Consider the following 25,484-nt stretch of genomic DNA (forward strand, 5'->3'; position numbering starts at 1 on the left):
GGTGCAATTAAGTAAGCGTGGCATAAGCTGGGATTTGTTGTGTATATTAAGTCAGAGGTGAGCTGTTGCTGCTCTGTTACAGAATGGGCCAAGCTGCTACCTTGCCTTGTCCGAGAGGGGAGTCTTATATTACAGAGCTTTACGAATGGTTCAGGTAAGACTGCATTTGGCTTTTGACATTTCAGCAGAAAAGGTTTTAACTAACTCCATGCTGGTGGTGTGCTCAGGCAGAAGACAGCTGTTTGAACTAGATTAAAGGGGAGCGGAACTGTTCAAGGCTCCTGTTTGAGCAGTGAGAAGTTGTACTTACTCTGTACTCGTGCAGCTTAAACTGCGGATACTGGGTGAAGCAACGTTCAAGAACTGCTTGGTGTCTTTTTCTAATTATTTTCCAGACATGCCTTCAAGGCATTTCCTTGGCTTTTTGTTTCCTAAAATGAAAAAAAGAACAAAAATCTTTTTATTCCATTTATTTTGTCATGTGATCTGTGCTGTACATTTGAGGAACAGTGTCTCTCACCCTGCTGTATCTCCACACTGCTACTACGACTACACACTGCTGATAAGCTCCACTTTACCATGTTGTTGTACAGTGGTTCAAAATCATTTGGCCTAATTATCTTAGCACTCACGTCGCAGGGTGTAGACGAGCTTTCAAACACGTGTAATCTCTGCATGTTCGGGATGGGTTGACCTTAATTCTCTTAATTCTTTATAAAAAGAATCCTGCTACAAATCTGACCCTTCATCCAAACTGCCTCTACATCCTCTTGTGTACTGTAACTGAAACTGGTCTTTTCTCTGAATTGAAAAAGGTGTATTCTTTGTCTTTTTATCCTAGAAAGTTTATTAATGAATGTCCAAGTGGGCTGATCACACTTCATGAGTTTCAAAGACATTTCTGCAATGGAACAGTGGGCAGCGAGTCGGCTGAGTATGCAGAGCAGATATTCCGCACATTGGACAGTAACGGGGTAGGCAAAGTACTCTGAATGACTTTCAGCTGTATATCTGATGAGTCCGAACAAACAGGACAGCAATGCCTATGTTCTATCATAACAATAAAACAATCAACAACTGCTTTTCTTCAGGATGGGGTGGTTGATTTCAGGGAGTACGTCATGGCCATCAGCATGCTTATTGAAGGTTCGGCTGTGGAGAAGCTGCGGTGGTCATTTAAGCTCTATGACAAAGACAGAGACGGAGCCATTACAAGGGAGGAAATGCTGGAGATCATGCAGGTGTGTGTGGAACTGTCCAAAGCAAAAGTCAGGACTTAGTGCACATTTCAAAAATTACAGCTTCCTTATTAGACGGTGCATTTCAGTCCAACTGGTGTGTGTTTCCCTTTATTCGCAGGCCGTTTATAAGATGAACATGGCAGCTGCTTTAATCAAACCTAACCCACTCACACCTGAAGAATGTACCAACAGGATATTTGTGCGATTAGATAAAGACAATAACGGTGAGGAAATTATTTTCCCTTTCTGCTTGAGATCATGGTGTAGTGTTACAAAGATGTCACACTCAGCTTTACAGTGATAGGCCGCAAAGTGTGTATTTTTTCCCCCTCAATAAATCGACCACACAGGCTTAACAGCCTAACAAGAAGGTAAATATATTTATCTTATCATCTCAAACCCTTTATGCCAATTCTGTGATCCAAGCCTCAAGAAACACATGTCATTTACTCATCGGAGAAGTCTTTAAATCTGTTATTCAGTGGAGGAGACGAAGCAAGGACATGCCTAAAGCTGAGGTACTGGATCTAATGGAAGATAAACTATAGCATGTGTAATGTGCACAAAAAGATCAAAAATAATGCTGGATCCATTAAACATAAAAGAGACCTAATCCTTCACCTGTACTCTTATATAAAGACATATGTATACCTTTATGTATACCATTCAGCTCTTTCTCACTAATATCAACACTCACAGCGCTCTTTGTCTGTGCTCACCGTCTGTCCTTGTTATGTCTGTAGCTGTCATCAGTCTGGAGGAGTTCATAGAGGGAGCACTGGATGATGATTGGATCAGAGAGATGCTGGAATGTGACCCCAGCACTGTGAAGGTGGAGAGGCCCCTGAGGAGGGACACCGTTTTGGGGACCCACGGTTGACCTGAAGTGGGGTATTCTATTCACCGGGAGCAGAGAAATGAGCCGGTCAATGTTAGGATTGAATTTTCCAGGAATCATTCTGCAGCACAGCTTCCACTCGCTGTGACAAATTATGTCACAGCCTGTTGAGTAACTTCAAGGCAAACACTGGAGAGCACTAGAACATTTAGATATGGGGTTATTAGGTTGGCACAACATGAAAAGCATTCATTGCTGCCTTGTTGCTTCATTTTGTATCATTTTTCTTCTGCTGTTTGGATCTGTGCTTAGTTATGGTTTTTGCTTGTGTTTTCCTTGCTGCATCATTTGATGTAGTTTTGATCATTTCCGTGTATCTGAGTCTGATTGCATCTCCTTATAGAATACATCATGACTAACATAAAACAATGAAATTGTACTTGTCCTACTCATATTATATTACTGCATATCTATTCTACACTAGTGGCCAGATTAACTTGGACCGGGCAGCAGACTCAAAATGTACAGGGAGTTTACAATGATGTTGTCCCTTGATTGCCTGGGACCCTGTAACATCTGCCCTGATATTAAATGCACATCAGCTGTCCAGTTTAGGGCCCAAACAGTAGATGCTTAACACATACTAGTGGTGGGAAGTAACTAAGCACATTTATTCAAGTGCCGTATTTTACTATATTCTTTAGTTATTTGTAATTTAATCTTGAGTTATTTCCATTTTGTACCACTTATTGTTTTTGCTTAACTTCATTTATCAGACAGCTATAGTAACCAATTACTTTGCATGTTATAAACTACCAAATAGCATAAAAACTAATTTAATGTAATACAATGTTCATACATCAGTAACAACGAGCCAATAATATGTAACATAACGTGAAAAGATCCATTCTGCGTATTGAGTACTTTGAAATGGTTAAGTTCAGCTTGCAGTTAAAGTTTTAATTGTATTGGGCTGTTTTTACATTGTAATTTGCTACTTTGTAAGGATACTTGTCCCTCCACTTACACTCAGGGGCCACTTGATGTCTCCTGAGCTTTTCACAACTGACACACAGGCACGAATATGCTGCTTTCATGTTTCTGCAAAAACGTGGTTTTCAAAGGTTTTCAACGCCATATTTGCAACTGCCAACTGTTGATTACGGTTGCTCCTGGCCAGCTTTCACGCAGATAAATAGATTATTATTAATGATAATAGCAATAAAAAATGTGTAACATGTTGCACATAAGACTGGTACGATTTTTTTTTTTTAGTACATTGCAGTATTTTTACAGACATTGTTGTATTTGCTTTAGACTTAATGCAGGTTTTACATGATTTGAAGAAGAAACAAACAATAATCATATTATTATTATTATACTACTACTGCTGCTGCTGCTGCTGCTGCTGCTGCTGCTACTACTGATAATAATAATAATAATAATAATAATAATAATAATAATAATAATAATAATAATTTAGTTTTCAAGTAGTCTCATTGCTAACGTTAACCGCGAACGGTTTCAATCAGCAAGAAACACGTATCTCCTATTTTTCCCATGGTACTGTGAATGCGCCAGGACTCCCATCACATAAAGTGTTCCTGCTCCGAAACCAATCCAGGCAGCAGCAGGGCGGGATTTTCCAGCCATGACGTCCCAAGTTTTCCAGCAATCTTGTCACTCCGACATCATGGCGTAGTGTCGTGGACGGACGGACGGACTGGGGTAGCGCTGGTGGGCACGGAGAAGTTCAGAAGACAAGCACTGTGGACTTCTTTGAAATAACAGAGAGGGAGAATTAACGGGAATCTCTTCGCACTAAGTTTCGGTAAGTAAATCCGCGCGTGTTCATCCTGCGTTTTAATATTTCCACTAACTTCAGTTCAGGAGTTGCTAACGTCCAGTCGAAACAAACGGCTGTTTGGGCTCACGCACGGGAATAAGCGCGTTTTGTCACGTAAAAAGTTTAACGGTCCCTTTTTCAGAAGTTGGTCACGTTCCACTTTTATTTCACTTGTTGCGTATTAGCCCGTCAAGAAAACACCGAGAGCAAATGTTCCCATGGTTTCACTGCATTTATCCGCTGGTAGCCCGCTTCAGCCCGACGGTACGCTGATTAACAGTTTCATCTGGAAGAAACGCCAAAGTTAAATATCAGACCTCGCAAAGATGGACTCCCGTAGAGCAGGACTGGGTAACTGCGGGAAGAAGCTTTGTTGATGTGAGAAAGTCAGTCTAACGTCGCTTTATGACTTTGCCACAACTCCAGGCTGTGCCAGACATTGTGGTGAGTTCCTCCCAGCGCCCCAGGCCACCTCTTCTGCATTTTTCTGCACTTCATCAGTTTTGATGTTGGCGGTGCTGGCTGCTCAGATTTACTTTGCTGGAGTGAAAATGATGGTGAAGGTGAATTGAACCAGACCGTCTACGAAGTGAGGTTGACCGAAGTTTGCTGTCTGGATTTTTTTCCTCAAAGCTGTGAAATGTGATCAGCTGTTGTATTGCCCTCCAGTCGACCTCCTCCAAACTGTTTGGTTTCCCTTCTCAAACGCTTTTCTAAACAGCTGTGTGAGAAGCAGATGTTCAGTGACTGTCCTCCAGTCACCGTAGACCCTCAGCTCAGCACTGTCTGAGCTCCTGGTTCCCCTCCGACCCCCGCAGGCTGGAAGACTCTCTGAAGTGTGATTTAACTCAGGGCTGGCCCTCAAAATGTTTCACGTTGGTAAGATATTAAGGAAAGCCAGGGATAAAATGCCAGGAAGTTATTTAGAGAGAGTACCAAAGACTGTGCTGTAGTCCTGTTTACACCTTAAGCTCCTGTGATTTCCATAACCAAACCCTCTGCACCACCTGTGTACTATTCAGTGCTCTATTTCTTTTTGCATGCATGTCAAAGATGAATAACTTTGAAGTCAAGTTCAGGTACAGCCGGTGCAGTTGCGAGTAATATGAAAAGAATGCCTGCCGCTGGCCAACATAAATGAATGGCTGCAATGATCTTATACATTCATAGGGGCAGGAAACATTCCTGGATGATTTTATCACATGGAAGCTCTTTATTTAAAAACCCTCAATCTCCATGTTTTTTTCAGTGTGTTCACACTGCATCACCCATTGTATGGATGCCTTGTGGTCTTCATATTTTTAGTTCCAGCTTGTCTAAAGGAAAAAAAAAAAGCTCCTTCAGCTCTGCAGCCATGTGTCGTTTTCATATAGGCCTCGTTGTTTGGTGGTGTAAAATTAGTGATGATGTGTTCTGTGTGCTCACTCGGGTTGGAAATAGCTGCAGGTTATTCCAGAGCAGCGCCCTGCAGGCGGCTGCTGGAGTCCCTGACTGTGTATGCACCCGGTGGATGAGTGGACACACGGCCTGCTGACCGGACTGCTTCATTTCATGCATTCTTAATAAACTTGGAGGTATTGACATCAGCCCTGTCGTGAGATCACAGCAGACATTTTGCAAACTGGAGTCTGATTTATGCCTGGAGTGTACATTCCTCTCTCCCAGGGCCTTTTTACCACCACTGTCACTTAAGCACAAGCTGTTAAATCGAGTTGCGTGGCCACTGTAAACACTTTCCCCCCTTTAGAAACAAGCGGCCCTGAGGCGTCTGTTTTGTTTTCTGCATCCTGTGTGTGCGAGAGCATAGTTAAGTGGTCATTTGGGACTGGGGAGTTTCAAGATGGTCTCTTTTTTATCCCAGGAACTCTTCAGCTCTCTGTTCATTGTGGATGGGTTTTGATGGTTCTCCCTGCCTAAAGGAAGCAGAGCTGAAGGATTTGAAAAAAGCCATTATAATGGTCCACTCCCCCCCCCCATTCATTATTCCGTGCATGTCTCCATGAATTATATGGCTGTTTTCACCAAAGGGCAAGATTGCTTTTTGAATGCGTTTTTTTTTTTTTTTTTTCTTTTTGTTTTGTTCTGAGGCTCTTTGGGTCTGAAAAGAGTATGCAGGCAGGTGTTATTGCAAATGCCATGTGTACTGTAGCGTTGCCTTGCAGTTAGTTTTCACTGCCTCGGTCTCCTCATGCCTCTCAGTCAAAATAGCCCAGTACCATGAACAATACCCGCCTCTGTGTGTCTTAGGTTGGTGTAAGTGGTGCTTATAGAAGGGCAGACAGTGAGACTTTGTTTTTGAGAGTGATGCTAGCTTGTTGGGATTTTTGAGATGTCTCCTTTGATAACAGGCTTGCACATTTGGAATGTATGCAGTGCAGGTACAGATATATCGTCCATGATGTTCTTTTAGTTCAACAATGAATAAAACACACTGTGCTAAAACAATCAGCGCAATTAGAAAATGAATCTGAAGCTATTTTAATAATTGATTCATCATTTTTAAAGTACAAATGACAAATATTCCCTGGCGCCAGCTGCCCTAATGTGAAGACTTTCTGCTTTTCTTTGTCAAATGTTATAGTTAACTGAATATTTCTGGATTTTAGACAATTTGTCCAACAGAGCAAGCAAAGATGTCCTCATGGGCTATTATAAGGGGCATTTTCACCAGGGATGCACAATATTGAACTCATTTTGGCAGATTGCTGACACAAATAAACATATTTTTGCACCTTACTTCAGAGATCAAGATGCTTCTGTAGTGGAATCAAGATATTATTATGCGTACTCTTATCATGATTGCTCTCTGGCAGTTGCAGAAATAAAATACAGTGCTTTTAGAGACATGCATATATCTGCTGGCAGATTTTTTGTTTTTTTAGCTGGTTTCGTTTGTCTTTATTCCTCAAAAACTCATCATAATGATCCAGATGACGGCTCTTAAGGTGAGCAAATGAATTTGTAGTGTTGTAGGATTTGGCTCCTCCTTGCATGACAGATGCTGAGCAATCATTCCAAATAGTAACTTTGCTGTCTGTTTCGGACACTCCACATCACATACACACCTCTGTCATGTTATCAGCCCATCATATCGACAGAAATGTTCATTTCAGGCTGATGCCAACATTTCATTTTAAAGCCTTTTGATTAATTAATTATTCTGGTCCATAGCCTATGTTTAGTAAGCCTGATAGACAGCCCTCTTGTGTTCGTATACACACATACCATGAAGGCATCCCAGGCATTCTTTGTACCGAGATCTTTCTAGACTCATTATGTCCACTGACTCCAGGACGATGCCATGGAAGTGCTCAGACAGGGTCTTTATACTTGTTTGACATTAATTGACACATGGACAGCAGGTTACTGAGCAGCATGTCTGGTCTTGGCTAGGTGTGTTTGAAGTATATTTGCTGAAAGCCATGTGTTAGCCTTAAACCATACTTGCCTTTCTTCTTTGAGAGAAGAGCTGAGTCAGGGTTTTGAGGGGGGTGCCCTGCAGGCATTCATTCCAGTTTGAGTCATCACGATCCAAACTCTGTCTGAGTTATCTGTTGGTAAAGACTGGCTTTCTGCTGTGTATTCACCGTTGGATTGCTGTGAGCTGGTCCTGATTCCCCTCGTTCTTTCTTTCAATGGGTCCACCACGATATGAATTCAGTTTCTGAGACATCACAGTAAGGCAGGTCCCCTCCCAGGATTTAATCTGTTTAGAAACATCTATTCTAATTCAAATTCTCTTCCTTTCAGCGTCATATTTTTTTGAATGCGTGTGCATGCATCGATGTGTTCATAAATATGGGGGACTGATTGTATGGGGGACTGATTGTATTGGTCTCTGTTCTGTGTTTTTATCTAATGTTGCATGTCTGTCTGATAGGACGTCATTGATGGGTTACTGCTGATACGAGGTCTTACACCATTGCTAGTCTTTCAGTGGGCATGATAAGTTCCCTTTGAAAGCACATTTGCATTCATCTTTTCAATTCTGCAAGTTCTTTGCCTCACCTAGATATATGAACACTTTAAGCTGCTAGCAGAACATTGTAAAATTCCCTTTGAAAATAACTATTAATTCTGGCTGTTTTAAATGTCTGCTTGTCTCAGTTGAACAAGAAGTTGGACCAGCAGTGACTCTTGGCAGCCGGAGAGGAGCATTTTTAGACCCGCATTCAGAATTTTACTGTTTGAAACCACTCAGCAGTTTACTACAGAGCTGACTGATGGCATGCTGGTTCCTCTCAGGCCTCTGGGCCTACTGTGTGTTGTGACGCTTCTTATGTTTTAGGGCACGCTTATTTTACACATAATGGAAAGTGTGACCACAGGAATGCTTAAATAACAGCCTGTGGGTGGTTTCCATAAAGTTTGAAAACGGTGCTGCGTCCCAGTGTCGGGCACTCCCAGGATGTGAGGCAGCTGATTAAAGGAAGAGGAGTGTGCATGTGTGTGTGCATGCAGATGAGTGCATCTGCATGCACGTTTCAGCATGCATGAATGTACAGCAGAGCCTTTTGATTAAGCGGCCGAACAAAGATAAAGGGTTTGTTATGCTGCTTGGGAAGATGTCCAAGACTGGAACACTAAAATGTATCTTCACTCCACTGCAGACAGACTGTCCAGTGTCCCATTGGCAGGACATTCGTTGTGCCAATATTTTACGGAAATGGTCTGATTGATATTCTGAAATGCATTATTCATCAGTCTTACTCTGACAAAATTAACATAAGATCTCTGCAGTATAGAGCTCAAGAGGGTCGAACACCTGCAAGCACATATTATTTTCTTTCAGTTGTTTTTTTTTAGCTGCCATTGACCCCTGGTTATCAAACCTTCTTCTTGCATATTGCTCCGCTTCTACACAGTCAAACACCTCTCACCAAACATGCTATTTTACTAGGCACAGTCCTTTTTTTAGGCATGCAGGGTTGTTGAGGATGTACTGCAGTTACAGCCTAATTCCTGGGTGGGAACCTTTTGTAATCACATGCTTAACAGCAGCTTCACTGCACTTTGTAGCCTAGACAGCTGAACACTGCTGTAACTGCCCTGCTGGATTTGTTCTCCAAAATTGACATTCACATCTCAAGCGCACCGAGCAGCTGCTGCAATGATTTGTTATTCCATAGACTAAACTGTGATTATGCATCATGCTGCTGGGTTATTAGCCATAACAATCTTGGATGTTTTCATTCTAACTTCCTTTCTGTTTTATGTCAGTTTTGTTGTATCACCTTGATCTTTGGGAAACACTGATCAACATTTTTCACCAGTTTCTGATATTTTATGGAGCTCCATTGCGTGTTTCTGTGTCTTATATCAGTGCAACATCTGTATTCTGATGGCTCTTTTCGATAGGGTGGCACTTTTTTTAAGACAGTTTTGTTGCTCCTTCCAGCTTTATCAGTGACTGAAGATGATGTCCGATGCCAGCGACATGTTGGCAGCTGCCCTGGAGCAGATGGACGGCATTATAGCAGGTAAAGGTCTTCTACAATACAAAGCATCAACATCATATTTTAACATGACTTGTAGTATTTATGCCGCAAAGTTACAGTCCCTTTTTTAATAGTTGTGTCGAAGCATAAAGCAGAAAAAGTCTCTGATATATAACTCCTCCAGGTTCAGTCAGCATTGATAAGAGTTAATCTTGTGATGTTTTGTTGCAGAGCTGACATTTTACATAGATGTCATGTGATGCCTTGAGCTCTGTGTCTGTCGGAGAGGATTTAGCATTTATTCTGGGCTCATTTAGGCCGTGTGGCTTGTAGCCATGACCGTCAGTGTCTCAGTGTTGTTAAATTTGTTTAAATACCAACTTGCATTGTGCATCGAGGGACCATTTGAAACACCTTTCTCACACTACAATGTTTCACAGGGCTTTGGAAACACTGGTTGTGGCTCCAGAGGATCGGATGTCAAACCAGTGCCATTAATGGCTCTCCAAATAATGTGACTGGAATTACTCACTTTAGTTCAGCCTATGATGGCTGACTGCCATTTAGCAACAACGGTATTATTGGTATACATAAAAAGGGGATGAAGTCTTGTCCCTTGTGTGGCACAGTAAGAACCTAAGCTAAAAAACCCTTCTCTTGTCCTCTTCTTTGTACTATTAAAGCAGTAGTTTTGTTTAGTAAAACCTGTCTAAATAATAAGTTAAGTACAAGATGGTACACCTGTGTTGTTTTCCTTTGGACTCTAGCTTCTTTTAATGTGTTCCTCTCTCCTGTTGTGCTTCTGTACCTCAGGCTCCAAGGCTCTGGACTACTCCAATGGGCTGTTTGACTGCCAGTCGCCCACGTCTCCTTTCATGGGCAGCCTGAGGGCACTTCACCTTTTGGAAGACCTTCGGAGTGTCCTTGAGTTGATGGACACAGAGGAAAGGGAGAGCCTACGCTGCCAGATCCCTGAGTCCACAGCTGACAGTCTGGTAGAGTGGCTCCATGGTCACCTGGTAAGACCCTGACATGGAGGAAAGATACATACATGCTGCATGACACTCTAAGATCTTTAGTATAAAGCAGCTGGTAGGGGTTTGGAGCTTTCATCGTTCAATGAAAGCAAGAGTGTGTTTTGCAAACGCATTCAGAGTGATAACTATAAAATATAGGACTATAGCATGAAGGTGACGCCATATCTGCTGCTGAGTTCAGTTAACTTTGAGATTGTGTTTCCTTTTCATCCTGGATGTATTGGAGAAGGAAAGAATGCTTCCGATGTTTGAGTCAGTTTAAGTTGTGTAACCATGGCAGAGGTTTTGTCTGTGATGGTTGGACACAATGTGCTGTAAACAGGCTTCAGCACATCTGGTTTGCTTCTGTTTGTCTTCATTCTGTGTGCAACATTAAAACTCAATGGGGAGAATACACAAAAAGGGTCTGATCGGCAACACTTCACATTTGATTTAAATGAAGCTCAGTGTAAGACTATTCTTATGTTATTCATTCATTCATTCATTCTCCCTCCCTCCTCCGCTTCCTCATATCAGCTGATTAGGGGTGTTTACTCTTTTGCTGCAGTCTCTCCAGTGTTAGCTGTTCTCCTCTCTGTTGCCGTCAGCTGTCGATGGTTTGCTAAGCGAAAACATAACCATCCTCCTCTGCTGAGTTCTGTGGGAATGCAAGATGAAATGCTGGTGTTGCCAATGTCACAGCCAGTGCACTGCAAGAAACATGCTGACTTCTTGGGAACTATAGTGGTGTTTGGGAGAGTGATGGGCTGTAGGCCAGATAAATGCCAGAGCTTTTGTGTAATGCTGTTACTCTCTCTGTGTACAGCGGTCTGAATGTGGGCCTTCTTCTGAGCCATGTAAGGTTTTGTTTGTGCAGAGTAAGTCGGTCCAGCCAGTCGCACTTTTAATGTGAAACATTGCATCAGAGATCATTGTCACACACTGAAACCTTCAAAGTTGTTAAGATTAGCTGAGTTTTTTAGTTTAGCAGTGCTACTTACTTCTGTCTGCCCTTAAAAAGGCCTAAGATCAGTTCCTCTTATGGTTCTTTGTCTGATCCATATTTTCCTCTGTCCCTGCAGTCCAATGGGCACATCTCGCTGGGTGGGGGTGACCACTACCAGGAAAGACTTTCCCGACTAGAGAGTGATAAGGAGTCTCTGGTTCTTCAGGTATCCATCCCGCAAAGCTTAGATGATCTTACCACTTCCACAAAGACTCAAATCTCTAATAAACACAGTATCTATGCAGGTGAGTGTGCTGACAGACCAAGTGGAGGCTCAGGGAGAGAAGATCCGAGACCTTGATTTGTGTTTGGACGAGCACCGGGAGAAACTCAACGCCACTGAGGACATGCTGCAACAGGTCTGTCTGTGTGTGTCTGTGTCATATGTCACATGAAATATAGCTCGGGACAGACTTTGAAGATCAAGATGCACTCAGTAGAGAAAGCCAAGAATCAGTTTTGCCAGGCTTCAAGTTATGTGTTTGTGGCAAATAACAGTTGTTTCAGACCAATCAGCATCCTATGATGAACTACATAGGCTACAGGAGGCTGTGGTTTAGGTGTGTCCACAGCAGGAGAAGTGACTGTTCCTTCAACAACAGCAGTGGTTGAAGAGGTTGGCGTAGGTGTTACTACAACAACAGTTAGATCAGAGTTGGAGAGTATTTCGTCACTGAAAGAAAAGCAAAGGACAGCACTGAAGACTTTTCTTGAAGAAAGAAAGAAAGATGTTTTCACTCTTCTCCCAACTGGCTGTCCTGCTACAACATCGCAAGGTTTGTTGTTCTAAATGGTTGAAGTTAGCCTGTGATAGAGGGTGATAGACAGATGGTTCATCCAATCACCTGCCAAGTATTTTCTTTTTCAAAGTGCCTGCTCTTTTCCAAGCAGTCTGACTTCCCAGATGGTTCTGTGTAACAAACCATCTGGCGCGTGAGGTAACCACATGTGTGGAAGGGACACTAACTTTTAACTGGAAGATCTGACTTCACGACCTTCTGTCAGCGAGCATCTGCTGTGTTAGATAAATGCGTGTTTACCAGTGTGCTGCTGTGTCCTGTCCACAAGCTTTGGGTGTAACATGGCTTTCTCCTTATGCTCCTTATCAGTTGTGGAGACTTCCATGTCTGCCTTTAGCTTAAAGTACTGAACCTTCACATTTTTGGGAGTAGTCACAAGACAAACAACACGTCTATACACAGTGCTAGGTGTATCTAGCATCTCAATAATCTCCTTCTGTCATTATAGGAGCTTCTCTGCAGAACGGCACTGGAGACCCAGAAGCTAGAACTGATGTCTGAAGTGTCCAACCTAAAGCTGAAGCTGAATGCCATGGAGAAGGACAGACTTGACTGTGATAGGTTTAGGGACAGTGAGGTATGTGAGCGAATTCTCAGGACAGGAATTCTTTCTCATTTCTGCCTGTGTCCCTTTTCTCTCACCACACACACACACACACACACACACACACACACACACACACACACACACACACACACACACACACACACACACACACACACACACACTTAATTTTCTCCCACACACTAATCAAACACTCATTCATGTTGTCCAACACCTGTGTGGCAAAGGAACTTGTTATTTTCTTGTCAGTCTGAAGGCAGCTGTGTGTTTAGTAAGAAAAAAAAAAGTCAGATAAATATTCACTTCAAGGAAACGTCAACATTTAGTGAACTATCCATGGGAAATATGCTGTGTTTGTTGTGATTGTACATGAGAAACCTTGCTGTGTGGCATGGATTACCTTTGTTTTTGTCCTTATTTGAATTTACTCTCCTCTGCTCAAAGGCTTTACAAACACTAAGATGTCATTTGTTTACTATAGATGGGGAGATTTCTGCTCCCAGATGAAGCGTACAGAGCACTTGGAAAGCTTTCAAACACATCATGTTATTGTTGTAGCTGTAGCTGTCTCTTCCACCCCACTGGAACCAAAAAGCTGCTGTGCATGTTCCGTCTCACTGCACATAAATCACTTCGCTTCTACAAGCAGCTTCCTCTCGTTTTATCACTGCTGCTGCTTTGAAGCATCTGCTCTCCAAGGAATTCAGTCTCTTCACTCATCTACAGTTGTCATATAGAGTGTGTTTACACTGAACTGTACCAGTTGTGTAGACTGAAATGGGTGTACAGTTTATTTTAATGAACTTAAACTGAAATTGTAAAATGCGAGAGCTGCCATCATGAAATCCATGCTGAAAAAGAAATAGGATATTAAAGTGTCAGGTAGTTTAGGAATTTGCTCACTCTTTTATTGCCACTCTGTGATGTGCACTTTCTGTTCTTCCAGGATCTGATGCTTGAAATTCATGAACTGCGGTACAGATTGACAGAGCTTGAAAGTGAAAAACTACAGTACGAAAAGAAACTTAAATCCACAAAGGTGAGTTATCACAGGGAGGTTAAATCCCCCGTGTTTCTATGAAAAATGATTCATGACTAACTTCTGAAAATTGTTTGGTCTAATTCATTACTTAACCAGTTCTTAACCAGTGAACTCAATTCTGAATTGAGTTATTGATGATTGTTGTGACTCTGTTTGATCGTGAGAATGCCTTCTTCGTTGGACATGAGGGTATTGGATGATGTATATCTTAAGGAGGAAGTGCACCTGTGCAGTTTTCACGCATAGAGTGTAAAGCTGCTTGTTATTATTTGATGTGCTTCATAATGTAAATACTTTGGTTTCCATCTTGGGTATTCCACCTTCTTGACTTCTGTTATCCTTTACTTCCTGCATCTCTATTTTCTCTCTCTTCCTTGGTTTGTCTCTCTACTGCTAGTCGCTAATGGCCAAGCTTTCTAGCCTGAAAATCAAAATGGGCCAGTTGCAGTATGAGAAACAGAGGAAGGAGCACAAACTCCAGGCTATGAAGGTTGGCTTTTCTCAGGATGACTGTTGTGCTTGCTGTATGATTATGGTTTTTGACCTCTCCCTTTGGCTCCTCTTCTGTTTTTATTTTTGAAGGGAAAAAAATAATCAAATCTGGTTTGCAGCAGTTTTCCAAGTTTTTTTTCCCTTTTTTCCTCAGTTTAGGCAAAATTATGTCACTTTGTAAACAATGAAATCACTTAAGTTACTGATCTGTGAAAATTCAAAGTCAAGTGTAGTCAGAAATACCACTTCCGTAAGACTGCTCCAGTTTTCAGACCACAGGTATGCTTTCATTTTGGGTTTTTGAGTTGGCAAGACTTCTGTTTTTCTCTTTCTTTATCCCTCTTCACACTTGTCCCACTAATTTCCTTTCTTTCTGATCATCTTTCAGAAAACCTCTTTACAATCACAATTTGTCTGTCTCCATGCTTGATTCCTATTGTGGTCACTAAAACATATTTTTTTGTATAATGGCTCCTGTTGTCCCCCCAGACATCACTGCTCACCACTCCACTTACATGTTGCCCTTCAGAGCAGGTGTGGCCTGCGTGCCTGCACGCCACGTCAGCATCTGTGAACCTTTGTGTTGTGGTTTGTTTGTAGTGTGGAGTTGAGGTGGGGGGAGGTCCTGTCTTAATGGAGGAAATCTCCTCACTGTTGTCCTCTGTTGGACAGGAGGAGCTAGCCATACTGAGGAGGCAGCTTGAGGGCAAAGACGGAGAGATGAGGAGACTACAGGATGAGACAGGCTTCAAAGCCATCGCCTCGAGCAGCGCAGATCCCACGGAGAGAGGTGGGAAAGCTTGTCGAATCACAAGCCTTACTGAAGATAAGCATGCACAATGTTTAAACTCAGGTTCAGGTTGTTTTTAATGTGATTGACTGGTAGTATCTGTTGTTAGTATAAAAAAGCACCAGGCTTAGTTCTACAAGAAGTCAGAATCTGCATCCAACCAGTTTCTGTTTCATAATTCTTTGTCCTGTTCAGTCTCTCATCCAGATGAAACTCTTAGAAAGAGGCTGAAAGAAAAACGTAAGGGGGGTTTTTATGCTTGTGTTTATTACTGCACTTTTATTACTGCACCCATCCCAACCCCTGTTTGCATGAACGAGCATGAGCCATCTGAACTCTGCTTGTCCATCATAACCCATCGGAGTGCTAATACCTGACCACAGTGCACCACATCACCAGTCTGTTGTCGACCTTTTAAGGACTCGGAACAAAACCAAGATCGTCCCAAAGCTGCGTATCTGTGTCCAACATGGAACGGCAGCGAGGAATGTCTGCTATGTGTTTTCAAGAGGAATGAGGAATGAATTGTGTTGTTTGTCATAACCGTTCAGGCTGCTCACTCATCCTCCTGCCTCATGTCGTCCAAGAATAATCACCTCCTCTACCCCCTCAGTACCTCTCCTCAAGCTCCTCTAAATCCTCCACTGCTCACACCAGCAGCCAGTGTGTGCTCTGCTAACACGTAATGTTGTCATGTTCAGTGTCGTGTGACAAAATCTATGTTGTGAGTGCTGTCTTCATATCTGTGCCTTCCCCCATCAGTGACCTCTCACCCATGTAGAACAATTTCATTTTTCGTTCGGACTCCCTCAACATGACTCAATTGTACAGGAGTCTTTAATGAACACTTCTTTTATTCTTTTTAAAATGTCAGATTGACATTCTACATCTCAAACGTCTTCAAATCTTTATTTAAAAGTATTGACAAGTGTTCTAATCTCTTGTTAGAGATCACATTGAGGTACCTTTATTTTGTTAGGGGTTGACTTCTCACACATCAGTGTTAGCAGAGTGTGTGTTCTGAAAGATGAAAATGTTCTACCAAAGTGAAGTATGTGAAATACCTGCTCACACCAGAATAAGGTGTATACACTTGAAGAAGTCAAGGACTGGCTGTGATGTGACTGGACAGTCATGTTGCTGTATGTTTGGCGTGAATGTATTCAATCCTCCAGTTACACCCTGTGTGTTCAGCTTTATCATCCAACCCCGCCTGAAATCTACAGTTGTTGTAATCATTGTTCTCTCCTCGCTAGATGTGGAAGTGCAGAGAATGAAAAAGGCGGTTGAGTCATTGATGGCAGCCAATGAAGAGAAGGTACTTTTGACAAGTTGTGGTCACACAAACTGATTGAGCTCCCACCCTGACAAATCAGCCTCACTTTGGTTTTAATTGTCTTCTCCTTTGCAGGATCGTAAGATTGAAGAACTGAAGCAGTCGCTGCTGCGGTACAAGAAAGTTCAGGACATGGTGATGTCAGTACAAGGCAAGAAAGGTGAGATGACTCCTCAGTAAGAGCAGATGAATAATGTAATGTCCAACATAAATATCACTAAAATAAGTCGGGCTCAACAGCAATATAGGGGGCTTCGCATGGTTCAAACTTTTCTTTACGTTAGACCTGCACGATAGGAAGAACATCTGTGATATGAGATAACATTGTTCAGTTTTGTGATGATGATATGACCTGCAATAAATAAGCAAGGTTCTAGCAAGGACTAGATGTTGCAATCTCTTGTGTTTGCACCACTTTTAATTCGGGAGTTCTTGGTGGATGGCTGCTATAAGGCTTTACCAGCAGGACACATCGTCAGTTGTGTACCTCAGCATCACGGGGTGTTTTGTCCATTTATCACAACACACCCTCTGCTGAGGCAGGCTCACCACAGATTGATCAAGCCTGGGTGTGTGTCCCACAGTTAGTTGTTTGCCTTAGCAGCCCAGGTGGTGTCACTCCTCTTTAGCCACAGCCAATGGTTTGTCCTCTCGGCGGTGTTGGCCAGCTCTTTGACGGCTTGTCTGTGAATCTGTCCCCTGACTCCGACCTCCCTAAGGAGCTTTGCTGTTGTGCTGGCTACAAAGCCCCTACACCCCACCTCCACAAATATTTAATTGTGCATATTAGCTACACAGTTCCTTTTGTATTGCTCTGAGCTTGCTGACATGTTGGTTTTTGCATCACTGTTCTGTAGCTTTCTGCATCAAATTTCATTTGACTTTAATTTAAGCTGTCCTTGAAGTTCTGTCTGGAGGCAGTCGATGTCAGATAAACTCCATGTTCTGAGCTTTGGGATGGACTGAACCATGCCAAATTGAACATCATTTCCAACAGTGTTGTTGTTCTCAGTTGGGTCTTATTCATTTTCTCTGACAGAGAAAACCAAAGACAACGAGCATGTCGAGAGTCCTGGTGATGGATCCACTGCGTTCTTGTCAGTCAACTCTGTGGAGTCAGAAAATCCTGAAGTGACAGATGTTGAACAACTGAAAAGGAAGAGCCCAGATGAGGTTTGTGGAGCATAATATGAATAGTATTTTTTGTTTTGTTCAGTTTTTCCCTCAACCTTCAAATCTCATTCATCTCTAAAATGCTCAGTAAAACACGAGTGGCTCACAGAAATTTCGCACTTGTGAAATGAGTGTTCAAGGGCTCGACATCCAATTAATTGAATAACATCTCCTGTCAGTTCTCTAAGCCTGTGTGCAGAATTAGACCGCTGTGTTCTTATGGCCTCAGGACAATATGTGTTTTAAGGTCGTGCATACTTGGATTTTTAAACAGTGTGTTTTCTGTCCTCTTTTTTCCTTCTGATCTGTGCATAGTTGGAAATCCTGAATGGACTGAGTGAAGAGCCTTCACCCACACCCAGCCCTTCAGATCCAGAACACGTGTCAGAGTCTGCACCAGCAGATTCAGAAAGGTACAGTGTGAAGAGACTTCTCCTTTCACGTGTATTGATTCACTGCAAGTTTGTTGAAACATTCACCGATTAATTTAGTTTTGACAAGTACCATGTACATGTGGTGCTGTTTCATGTGATCAGTGTGTGTCTCACATAGTCTGCTCTCACACTCCAGTTCTAAAATGAACACAGTGGTATCTTTTCATCAGTTTAAGGGCATGCACTTCAGTGACAAGCAGGCTACTTACAGCAACAGGGTTCACCTTTTACTGTTTTCTGCTCCCCATATAATTGATTAGTTTCTAAATAATTGATTCTAAGTCAGATTTGTGCTTGAAAATGACTGAAACAATTAATTGATTATCAGGTTATTCATTTTATTTTGAGTAATTGATCAGACTAATCACATTGGCCACAGTGTGAGGAAGTGTGTCATCAGTCTTCTTTAAGTTACAAATAAGAAGAGTGTATATCAGCAGTTCATATCTTTTCGCCCCTCACTGCTGCTTCCCAGGACCATGCAAGACAAACTCTCATGGAGACAGTCCACTACACTACCATGAGTGAAGTGTGCATTGTTACGGTTTGTCATTTCAGCAGCCCAGAAACCACAAAGACTGGCAGCCAGGACCAGCTGGATAGGAGCAATAATGAAAAGGTAAAAGTTACACATTTTGATTATGTGGGGAAATGTCCTGTTTCAGTGAACTCTGTCAAAAACATGAATGCCCACCTTTACTTTGTGACACCACGGCGTTCATAGTCTTTGTAGCTTTTAGAATATCCCACATGTTGTGTTCAGTCTACATCCTTAACTTAACAGTAAAAGTAACTATTGTAATCGACCAGCGCTTGTAGGACAGTATGTATGAACATTACAGCCATAATGGAGTGATGTTTTTTCTTCTCTCAGAATACGAATGAAGAGATCAGTAAGATCAGCGAGAAGCCGCCCATGAGTCCCTCTGCAACCTTGCCGGCCACCACGGAGGACGACAGCTTTGGTTCGAGAAAAGCTCGGTCATCTTTTGGAAAGGGTTTCTTCAAGATTCGGGGGGGCAAGAAGACAGCCAGTACTCCTAATCTTGGTAAGAGCAAAGCACATGATTTAGCAGTTAGATAAGGCCAAGTCTACAAAGTGGTGCTATTTTGGCATTGAGCTTCCTGTGGAATTGGATGGCTGTTTACTAGAGAGAGAGATTTTTTTCCTGGAGGTTTTTCTTCCACCATGGACCACTTTTTATTTTCCCAAGCCACTCCCTTGGAATATACTATATGGACCAAGACCATAATTTGCAGCCCACGCAAACTGTGGTCCCCATTTAATTATGGAAGTCCGTTTCGGTGCTGTTGTATGCTCTTCATTCTGTGGATGTGCTTTTTCGTGTGTGTCGCACACTTGTGTGTCTGTGTTTGTTCCACCTCTCCAAACCTGTAGTTATTTCAATCATAATTTCTGCCCTTTGTCTTGTTCTTTCTCTGTTGGGCCCTGTCGTGTGTTGTGTGTGCTTTGTAACACATGAAGATCGCAGCCGGAGTGCAAGTGCGCCTGTGCTAGGTACAGTATAGACCACGGATCATTGTAGGGTTGCAGAAGTTCTCTGAAGAAAACAAAGAACCTGCTGAATATCTGCTGTATCACTCTACACCTATGCCTTTTCTAAACGCATCCATTCAGCTGACGCCTTTTTATCGTGTCAGTAGCCGTAGCGCTTAAACCGTCACACCCTTGTCACCACCCACTGCTGCACAGATGTATGTGCCGCATACAGCCAGTCTGTATGCCTGCATGTATTTGTTTCCTCTCTTGTGTTTCTGTCAATCCCTTCCCCAAACAGAAAACTGTGTTGAGATCCAGGTCATCAGCTTAACTGCTTTCTTTGGAAGGCCTCCCACTAAAAATCTAAAACCAACCAACTAATGAATTTCCATTTTATCTAATACAACTATTTTATTCCAGCCATGTCTAATGCATGCAAACTAGAGAGGGAACTGCTTTTAACGCGCACTGCCATGACCTCCCAGTCTGCCCAGGTCTAGGAGACGTCATGTGTCGGTCGGAGTGTTTTCTGGGTCTCTGTGCTGGCCATGTGCCACAGCTCCGTCACTGTCGATCATTGCAGGTCTGTCACACTGCTGCTCATGATGATGATGATTTTCTGTCGGCGTTTGCTTATACAGCGGAAACAGAGCGACAGGGAACCGACCACCTGGATCTGGCCGGGCTGCCTCAGAGGTCAGCAAACAGTGACAGCACCCACACACTCCCCACAACCCCAGAGAGCAAGAAGAAATCCAAAGGAATAAAGAAACTCTTTGGGAAGTGAGTACAAAATAGTGTAGAATAGAATGCAACAGAATAGTCTCATAAGTAAGTATAAATACAAATCCATGACCAAATAATTTGAAGTATTTAATCAAGTATTTGATTTTATATGATTGTGAGGATGTTTTTTCATATATGGACTTGAATGTCATATTTATTTTTCAAGGCTAAAAAGGAGTCAGTCTACCACATTTAACCTAGATGACAACCTACCAGAGGGTGAGTTCAAGAGGGGTGGAGTGCGAGCCACAGCGGGACCCAGACTGGGTTGGTCTCGTGACCTCCAGAGAGTCAACAAGTAAGTCTGTGCATTCAGCCTGAATAATGAGACTCACAATGTGGTTTCCTTGTTTTGAAACTGTGGTGCACAATGAAATTCAGAAATCATGTGATGATTTTCGACAAAGCAGTCTTTGTTGGGATAACAAAGACATTAAAAATGCATGTACTATACTCACAATGTGTGCTTTTTATACTGCTTCAATGGTATAGCTTTTGAAACTTTCAGCTTTTCTGTCCTCATTTCTTTTTCTCAGTGATGTTGATGCTCCCTTTGCACGCTGGTCAAAGGATCAGGTGTGTAACTGGCTGCAGGAGCAGGGTCTCGGCCTTTATGTGAACATGGCTCGTGTGTGGATTTCCTCTGGACAGACGCTGCTACAGGCCTCACAGCAGGACCTGGAGAGGGTGAGATGAAGCAGAAGAATTTAATAAGTTTAGCAAAGCTGGCAGGCAAGTTAAGTAGTCTTGCTGCTGAACTCACTGTGAAGTACCTGAGGGATGTTGTATTTAATCCTTACATGTCTTCCTGTGGATGTTAAGGAGCTGGGAATTAAACACCCGCTGCACAGAAAGAAGCTGCAGCTGGCTCTGCAGGCCCTGGGCTCTGAGGAGGAGGACAATAAGGGAAAGCTGGACTACAACTGGGTAACAAGTGAGTACCAGCAGCCTGTCCTGCACACAAACCAGTTGTTGGTTGCATGGCATGTGTGTATTTACGTTTCTGTAGCTTCATAAAAAGTGTTGCTCCAAATGTGGCGATGTTCCAATTGTAGCGGATCTCCCATGAAACCACTGTCCAAGAGCTCCATAATGACTGCTTTCTGTACGAAGTTTGGGCAACTACATGTGTATGCTCCCCCCAGAGGACTACTGCTACCAGTGAATATGCATTGTGACATGGAGGAATCGTATTTCTGCGTTTCTGTAGCTCCATAAAAAGTGTTGTTCCAAATGTGGCAAACCAGTAGTTTTCTGTCATCATGCTGACAGACAAACAAACCAACAAGCCAGGCCGAAAACATCAATACATCCTTTGTGGAGGTATTTATACATGACTGACAACTTGATGTCCTTCTCGTGACACTTTCCCTTTGTCTCTCAGGATGGCTGGATGACATCGGTCTCCCTCAGTATAAGACTCAGTTTGATGAGGGGAGGGTTGACGGTCGCATGCTGCACTACATGACAGTGGTGAGTGTTGGCGAGACACATGCGCTCGCTCCACAGACCCTGCAGATAAGTAGGGTTGACGACTCCGGTGCCATCTCACATTAGGATTATTGCATAGATGGTCGGATGAGCTCCACTGGAGATGTCCTGCTCTCACCCTCCATATTTTGGGACAGCGCTGAAGTCAAACTGTGATTATTTTACTGAGGCTTCTTTGCCAGGGAATGTGTATTTTTGCTGCAAAAGTTATATCTCTTTACTTTCTAGCTGAAGTTTGCTTTTATTGTTTGAATTTTACATCAAGTCACTGATGTCTAACCTTGTCCCTCAGGATGACCTGCTCTCTCTGAAAGTGGGCAGTGTCCTCCATCACCTCAGCATCAAGAGAGCTATACAAGTGCTCCGACTCAACAACTATGAGCCCAACTGTTTGCGTCGTAGGCCATCTGACGAGGTGCGTTCACTGTAACAGCCAGCAGCCTGCTCTGTGTGATGGACTCGTTTTATAATACACACCTGTCTGTCAACATTTTCTTTTCATCCTCTTTCTTTGCGTCCATAGAACAACATTTCTCCAGCAGAGATTTCCCAGTGGACCAACCATCGGGTGATGGAGTGGCTTCGGTCTGTGGACCTGGCTGAATACGCTCCCAACCTGAGAGGCAGCGGTGTGCACGGAGGCCTGATGGTGAGACAGTGTTCAGTCTTCCTGTGTAAACAGAGATCCTCTCCTAAAAGTGTCCACACCTAAAACACCTCCTCTCTCTCTCTCCAGGTTCTGGAACCACGGTTCAACGTGGAGACCATGGCTTTGCTGCTGAACATCCCCCCCAACAAGACACTGCTGCGCCGCCACCTCGCCACACATTTCAACCTGCTCATCGGTTCAGAAGCCCAGCAGCTCAAACAGGAGTGTCTTGAAAACCCAGACTACACTCTGCTTACTGCCACCACTAAGGTCAAGGTACGCCACGGCTTCTTGATGAGTACTGCATAAAGAGAGTGCTGCTGGTTCTCTTACAGGAGTTACAGGCGTTCCCAGGGGAAAGAAAATACAAGAATTTATTTGCTTGGAATGGTTTTGTTAAATCTGTAAAATATAAACAGTACCTTTACTATCATGCTGCTCCTGAAGAGATTAAGAAGATTTGATGTACTACATTTTTTCGTCTTCTCTTTCCTCGTTCATACCAGCCAAGGAAACTGTCATTTGGTAACTTCGGCAGTCTGAGGAAGAAAAAGCAGGAGGAGAGCGAGGAGTACGTGTGTCCGATGGATGTGGAGATGCCGAAGGGACGAAGCTTTCAGAAAGGCTTCGAGCTGCAGATCTACGAGGACGACCTTGACAGGCTAGAACAGGTGAGCTTGTTCTTCAGAGGGTCTGTTGAGCGATGATTTTATGCCACTGAAAACATGAACAATTATGTATCTAACTGCATCTACGCTATATCTGAAATCTGTTTACTGGGTGTCAGTTGATTCAGTGTGAAAGCGGCTTCTTGTTTCACAGATGGAGGACTCTGAGGGAACCGTGAGACAGATCGGAGCTTTCTCTGAGGGGATTCAGAACCTGACGGTAGGAGTCCTAAAGGTCCTCAACTGCCCTTGTCCAAGCAGACACTGGTTTTTATTTGTGACTCTTATTTTTCTGTATATGGCTTTTACCAGAGCATGCTGAAAGATGACGACTTCTTCAAAGAGGCTTCAAACTCACCGAACCCCAGCGTCACAGATGAGGACTCCAATGCATGAGACTGTCAGCGCCGTGAGACCCGATGCTGCTGTGAATGAAACTCTGTGCCAACCCTCTCCGCTCACACGCAGACCGGTCTCAACAAAACCCAAAATCGCTCCCACATCTGTTTTTGGTTTTGCATTGGAAGATGAGCCAAAAGTATTATAGTGTCTTTCTTTTTTCAGTTTCAAGCGATGGTGTTGAGGAAGCCTGCAGTCCAGTAGCCACTATCACTCCTGAACTTTGTCTCCGTTACTTTGGTCTGATGGAACATTTAGGGCAACACCACTGCTTGCCTGCCAGCTGGTTTCTGGAGATATTTTGTACTCAGTTGTGTAGTGGCATCTTTGACATCAAGTGTCAACCAGCAGGAAAAAAGACATCTAAAATATGCCAATATAGATTTTAATATATGTCTTTTAAATTGCCTTCTGACTGTAGAAATATTGGAAAAAAGAGACGTACTTCATGCAGAAGTAATATGCTGGGGAGAGTTTCTCATTTTTAGAAGTTAGTGTCAAGTAGTGACTCCGACAGCTGCTGTTTTCTACAGAACTAAACTTGCTAATTAAATGGACATTGTCACACAGAATATTTTATCCTACACTGAACATTTCAAAGTAATATTCTACATGCACCAATACATATCCTCCAGTACAAAGGCTAAAGAATATCATTGCATGGTATTGCAATTCAACACATTAATATAAGAGCTTGTTTATTTTATTTTTACTGTAAATTGATTTTTAATGGAACCATATTGGCTGACAAGAGTTATTTTTGGAAAAGCGTATTCAGATCTGTGAGATAAGATAATGTTTGTTTTGTTTTTTCAAAATCATAATGTTGTAATGCAACCCTCAGCCATACCTGAGAAGACAGACTGTTGGTTTGTTTTTTTTTTACTCTTATCCATTTTTAAGATCAATAAAGTAATGTAAATGAGTTTGGATTTTCCTCAAAAGGACACGGTCGAGTCTTTAGCACCACCTGAGGACAAGAGACATGATGGGAAAGTTGCTGATTTCGCTGAGCAACGATGAAAAGAAACTATCTGTTCTAAAAAATATGGCAGTTTAACAAGTGGATAATTGTGAATTCTTCACTACAGATAAGGCAATAAATGAAAAGGCATATCATTTGCACTCTTCTGTATTTGCATCACAGCACTTTGAGAAATCTGAGCTGAGCAACCTGCAAGACAAGTATATGTAAGAGGAGGGAGGACAGAAAAATGAAGCACCACACTAGGGGTGGGCGATACTGGGAATTTTGGTATCAATCAATACGAAGTAAATACAGGGCTAGTATCGCCGATACCGATACTTTGATTATGATCATTGAATAATTTTGTGATTTTTGCCTTTAGTTGGTAGATTATGATTATGATAAAACACAGGACAAAGATTTTTGGCAAAGAAACAGTTTCTTTTTTTTTTAAACTATATATTTATAAAAATAATAAAATAATGTAACTATCATCTCAGCAATGGTCCTTGTAATATCCATGGCCAAATGATTAAGATAAGTCTGTAACTGTTATCTGCATGTAGCCTAAATAGGAATACTAATTTTCCTTCAACAGTTAAGACAAAGGGTTATTATATTCAGCCATATTTATATTTCAGGTTTGAGGTATATATCTTTATATAAATGTATATATTTTTGTGTTCCAGTAAAACAATATTTTTTCTCAACTGGCTGAACATATGATAATAGTTTAATCAGTCTGCTGAAATGGCCTCTCTGATCACCAATTACACTGGAGATTACCTGGATACTCCTGATTTTTTTTGGCTGAAAAGCCTCTGCCAGAGACCTCTGTCTCTGTGCCGGGGGTCTTGTGTGTGTTTGGTGATCCCCCCCCCCCCCCCCCCCTCCTTCCTTAACCTTTTTGTACCTCGAAATTTTACTCTTAGTCGGACTTTTACATATTCTGAGTAAACCCAAAGAGGTTTGAAGGTTTTTTTTTTTTTTAAGTTACATAATTGAC

At 42.4% G+C, this 25,484-nt stretch overlaps 2 protein-coding genes across 10 annotated transcripts; both read left to right on the forward strand.

Moving 5' to 3' along the window:
- The first annotated feature begins 2 nt into the window (after positions 1-2).
- LOC139337165 (guanylyl cyclase inhibitory protein) lies at positions 3-2,239 on the forward strand. The gene is made up of 5 exons (XM_070971618.1): positions 3-154; positions 842-974; positions 1,092-1,241; positions 1,360-1,465; positions 1,985-2,239. The coding sequence occupies exons 1-5, from the start codon at positions 84-86 to the stop codon at positions 2,119-2,121; spliced, it is 597 nt and encodes a 198-aa protein (XP_070827719.1). The 5' UTR covers positions 3-83; the 3' UTR covers positions 2,122-2,239.
- A 1,462-nt stretch (positions 2,240-3,701) lies between these two features.
- ppfibp1b (PPFIA binding protein 1b) lies at positions 3,702-24,629 on the forward strand. 9 transcript variants are annotated; one of them, XM_070972235.1, is made up of 28 exons: positions 3,702-3,910; positions 9,324-9,405; positions 10,177-10,382; positions 11,462-11,551; positions 11,631-11,744; positions 12,634-12,762; positions 13,697-13,789; positions 14,190-14,282; positions 14,957-15,074; positions 15,270-15,314; positions 16,331-16,392; positions 16,486-16,570; positions 17,450-17,583; positions 17,899-17,996; positions 18,576-18,636; positions 18,892-19,066; positions 19,504-19,536; positions 20,160-20,301; positions 20,471-20,602; positions 20,841-20,991; positions 21,127-21,238; positions 21,689-21,777; positions 22,088-22,210; positions 22,319-22,444; positions 22,532-22,720; positions 22,951-23,115; positions 23,267-23,332; positions 23,425-24,629. In XM_070972235.1, the coding sequence occupies exons 2-28, from the start codon at positions 9,342-9,344 to the stop codon at positions 23,506-23,508; spliced, it is 2,979 nt and encodes a 992-aa protein (XP_070828336.1). In that variant the 5' UTR covers positions 3,702-3,910; positions 9,324-9,341; the 3' UTR covers positions 23,509-24,629. The 9 variants fall into 9 exon arrangements, with proteins under 9 accessions (XP_070828336.1, XP_070828338.1, XP_070828342.1 ...); XM_070972236.1 differs by having other exon boundaries at positions 3,792-3,910; positions 18,579-18,636; XM_070972237.1 differs by lacking the exon at positions 19,504-19,536.
- The last annotated feature ends 855 nt before the right edge of the window (positions 24,630-25,484 follow it).

This window comes from Chaetodon trifascialis, chromosome 10, assembly GCF_039877785.1.
Source record: "Chaetodon trifascialis isolate fChaTrf1 chromosome 10, fChaTrf1.hap1, whole genome shotgun sequence".
Classification (NCBI taxonomy): domain Eukaryota; kingdom Metazoa; phylum Chordata; class Actinopteri; order Chaetodontiformes; family Chaetodontidae; genus Chaetodon; species Chaetodon trifascialis.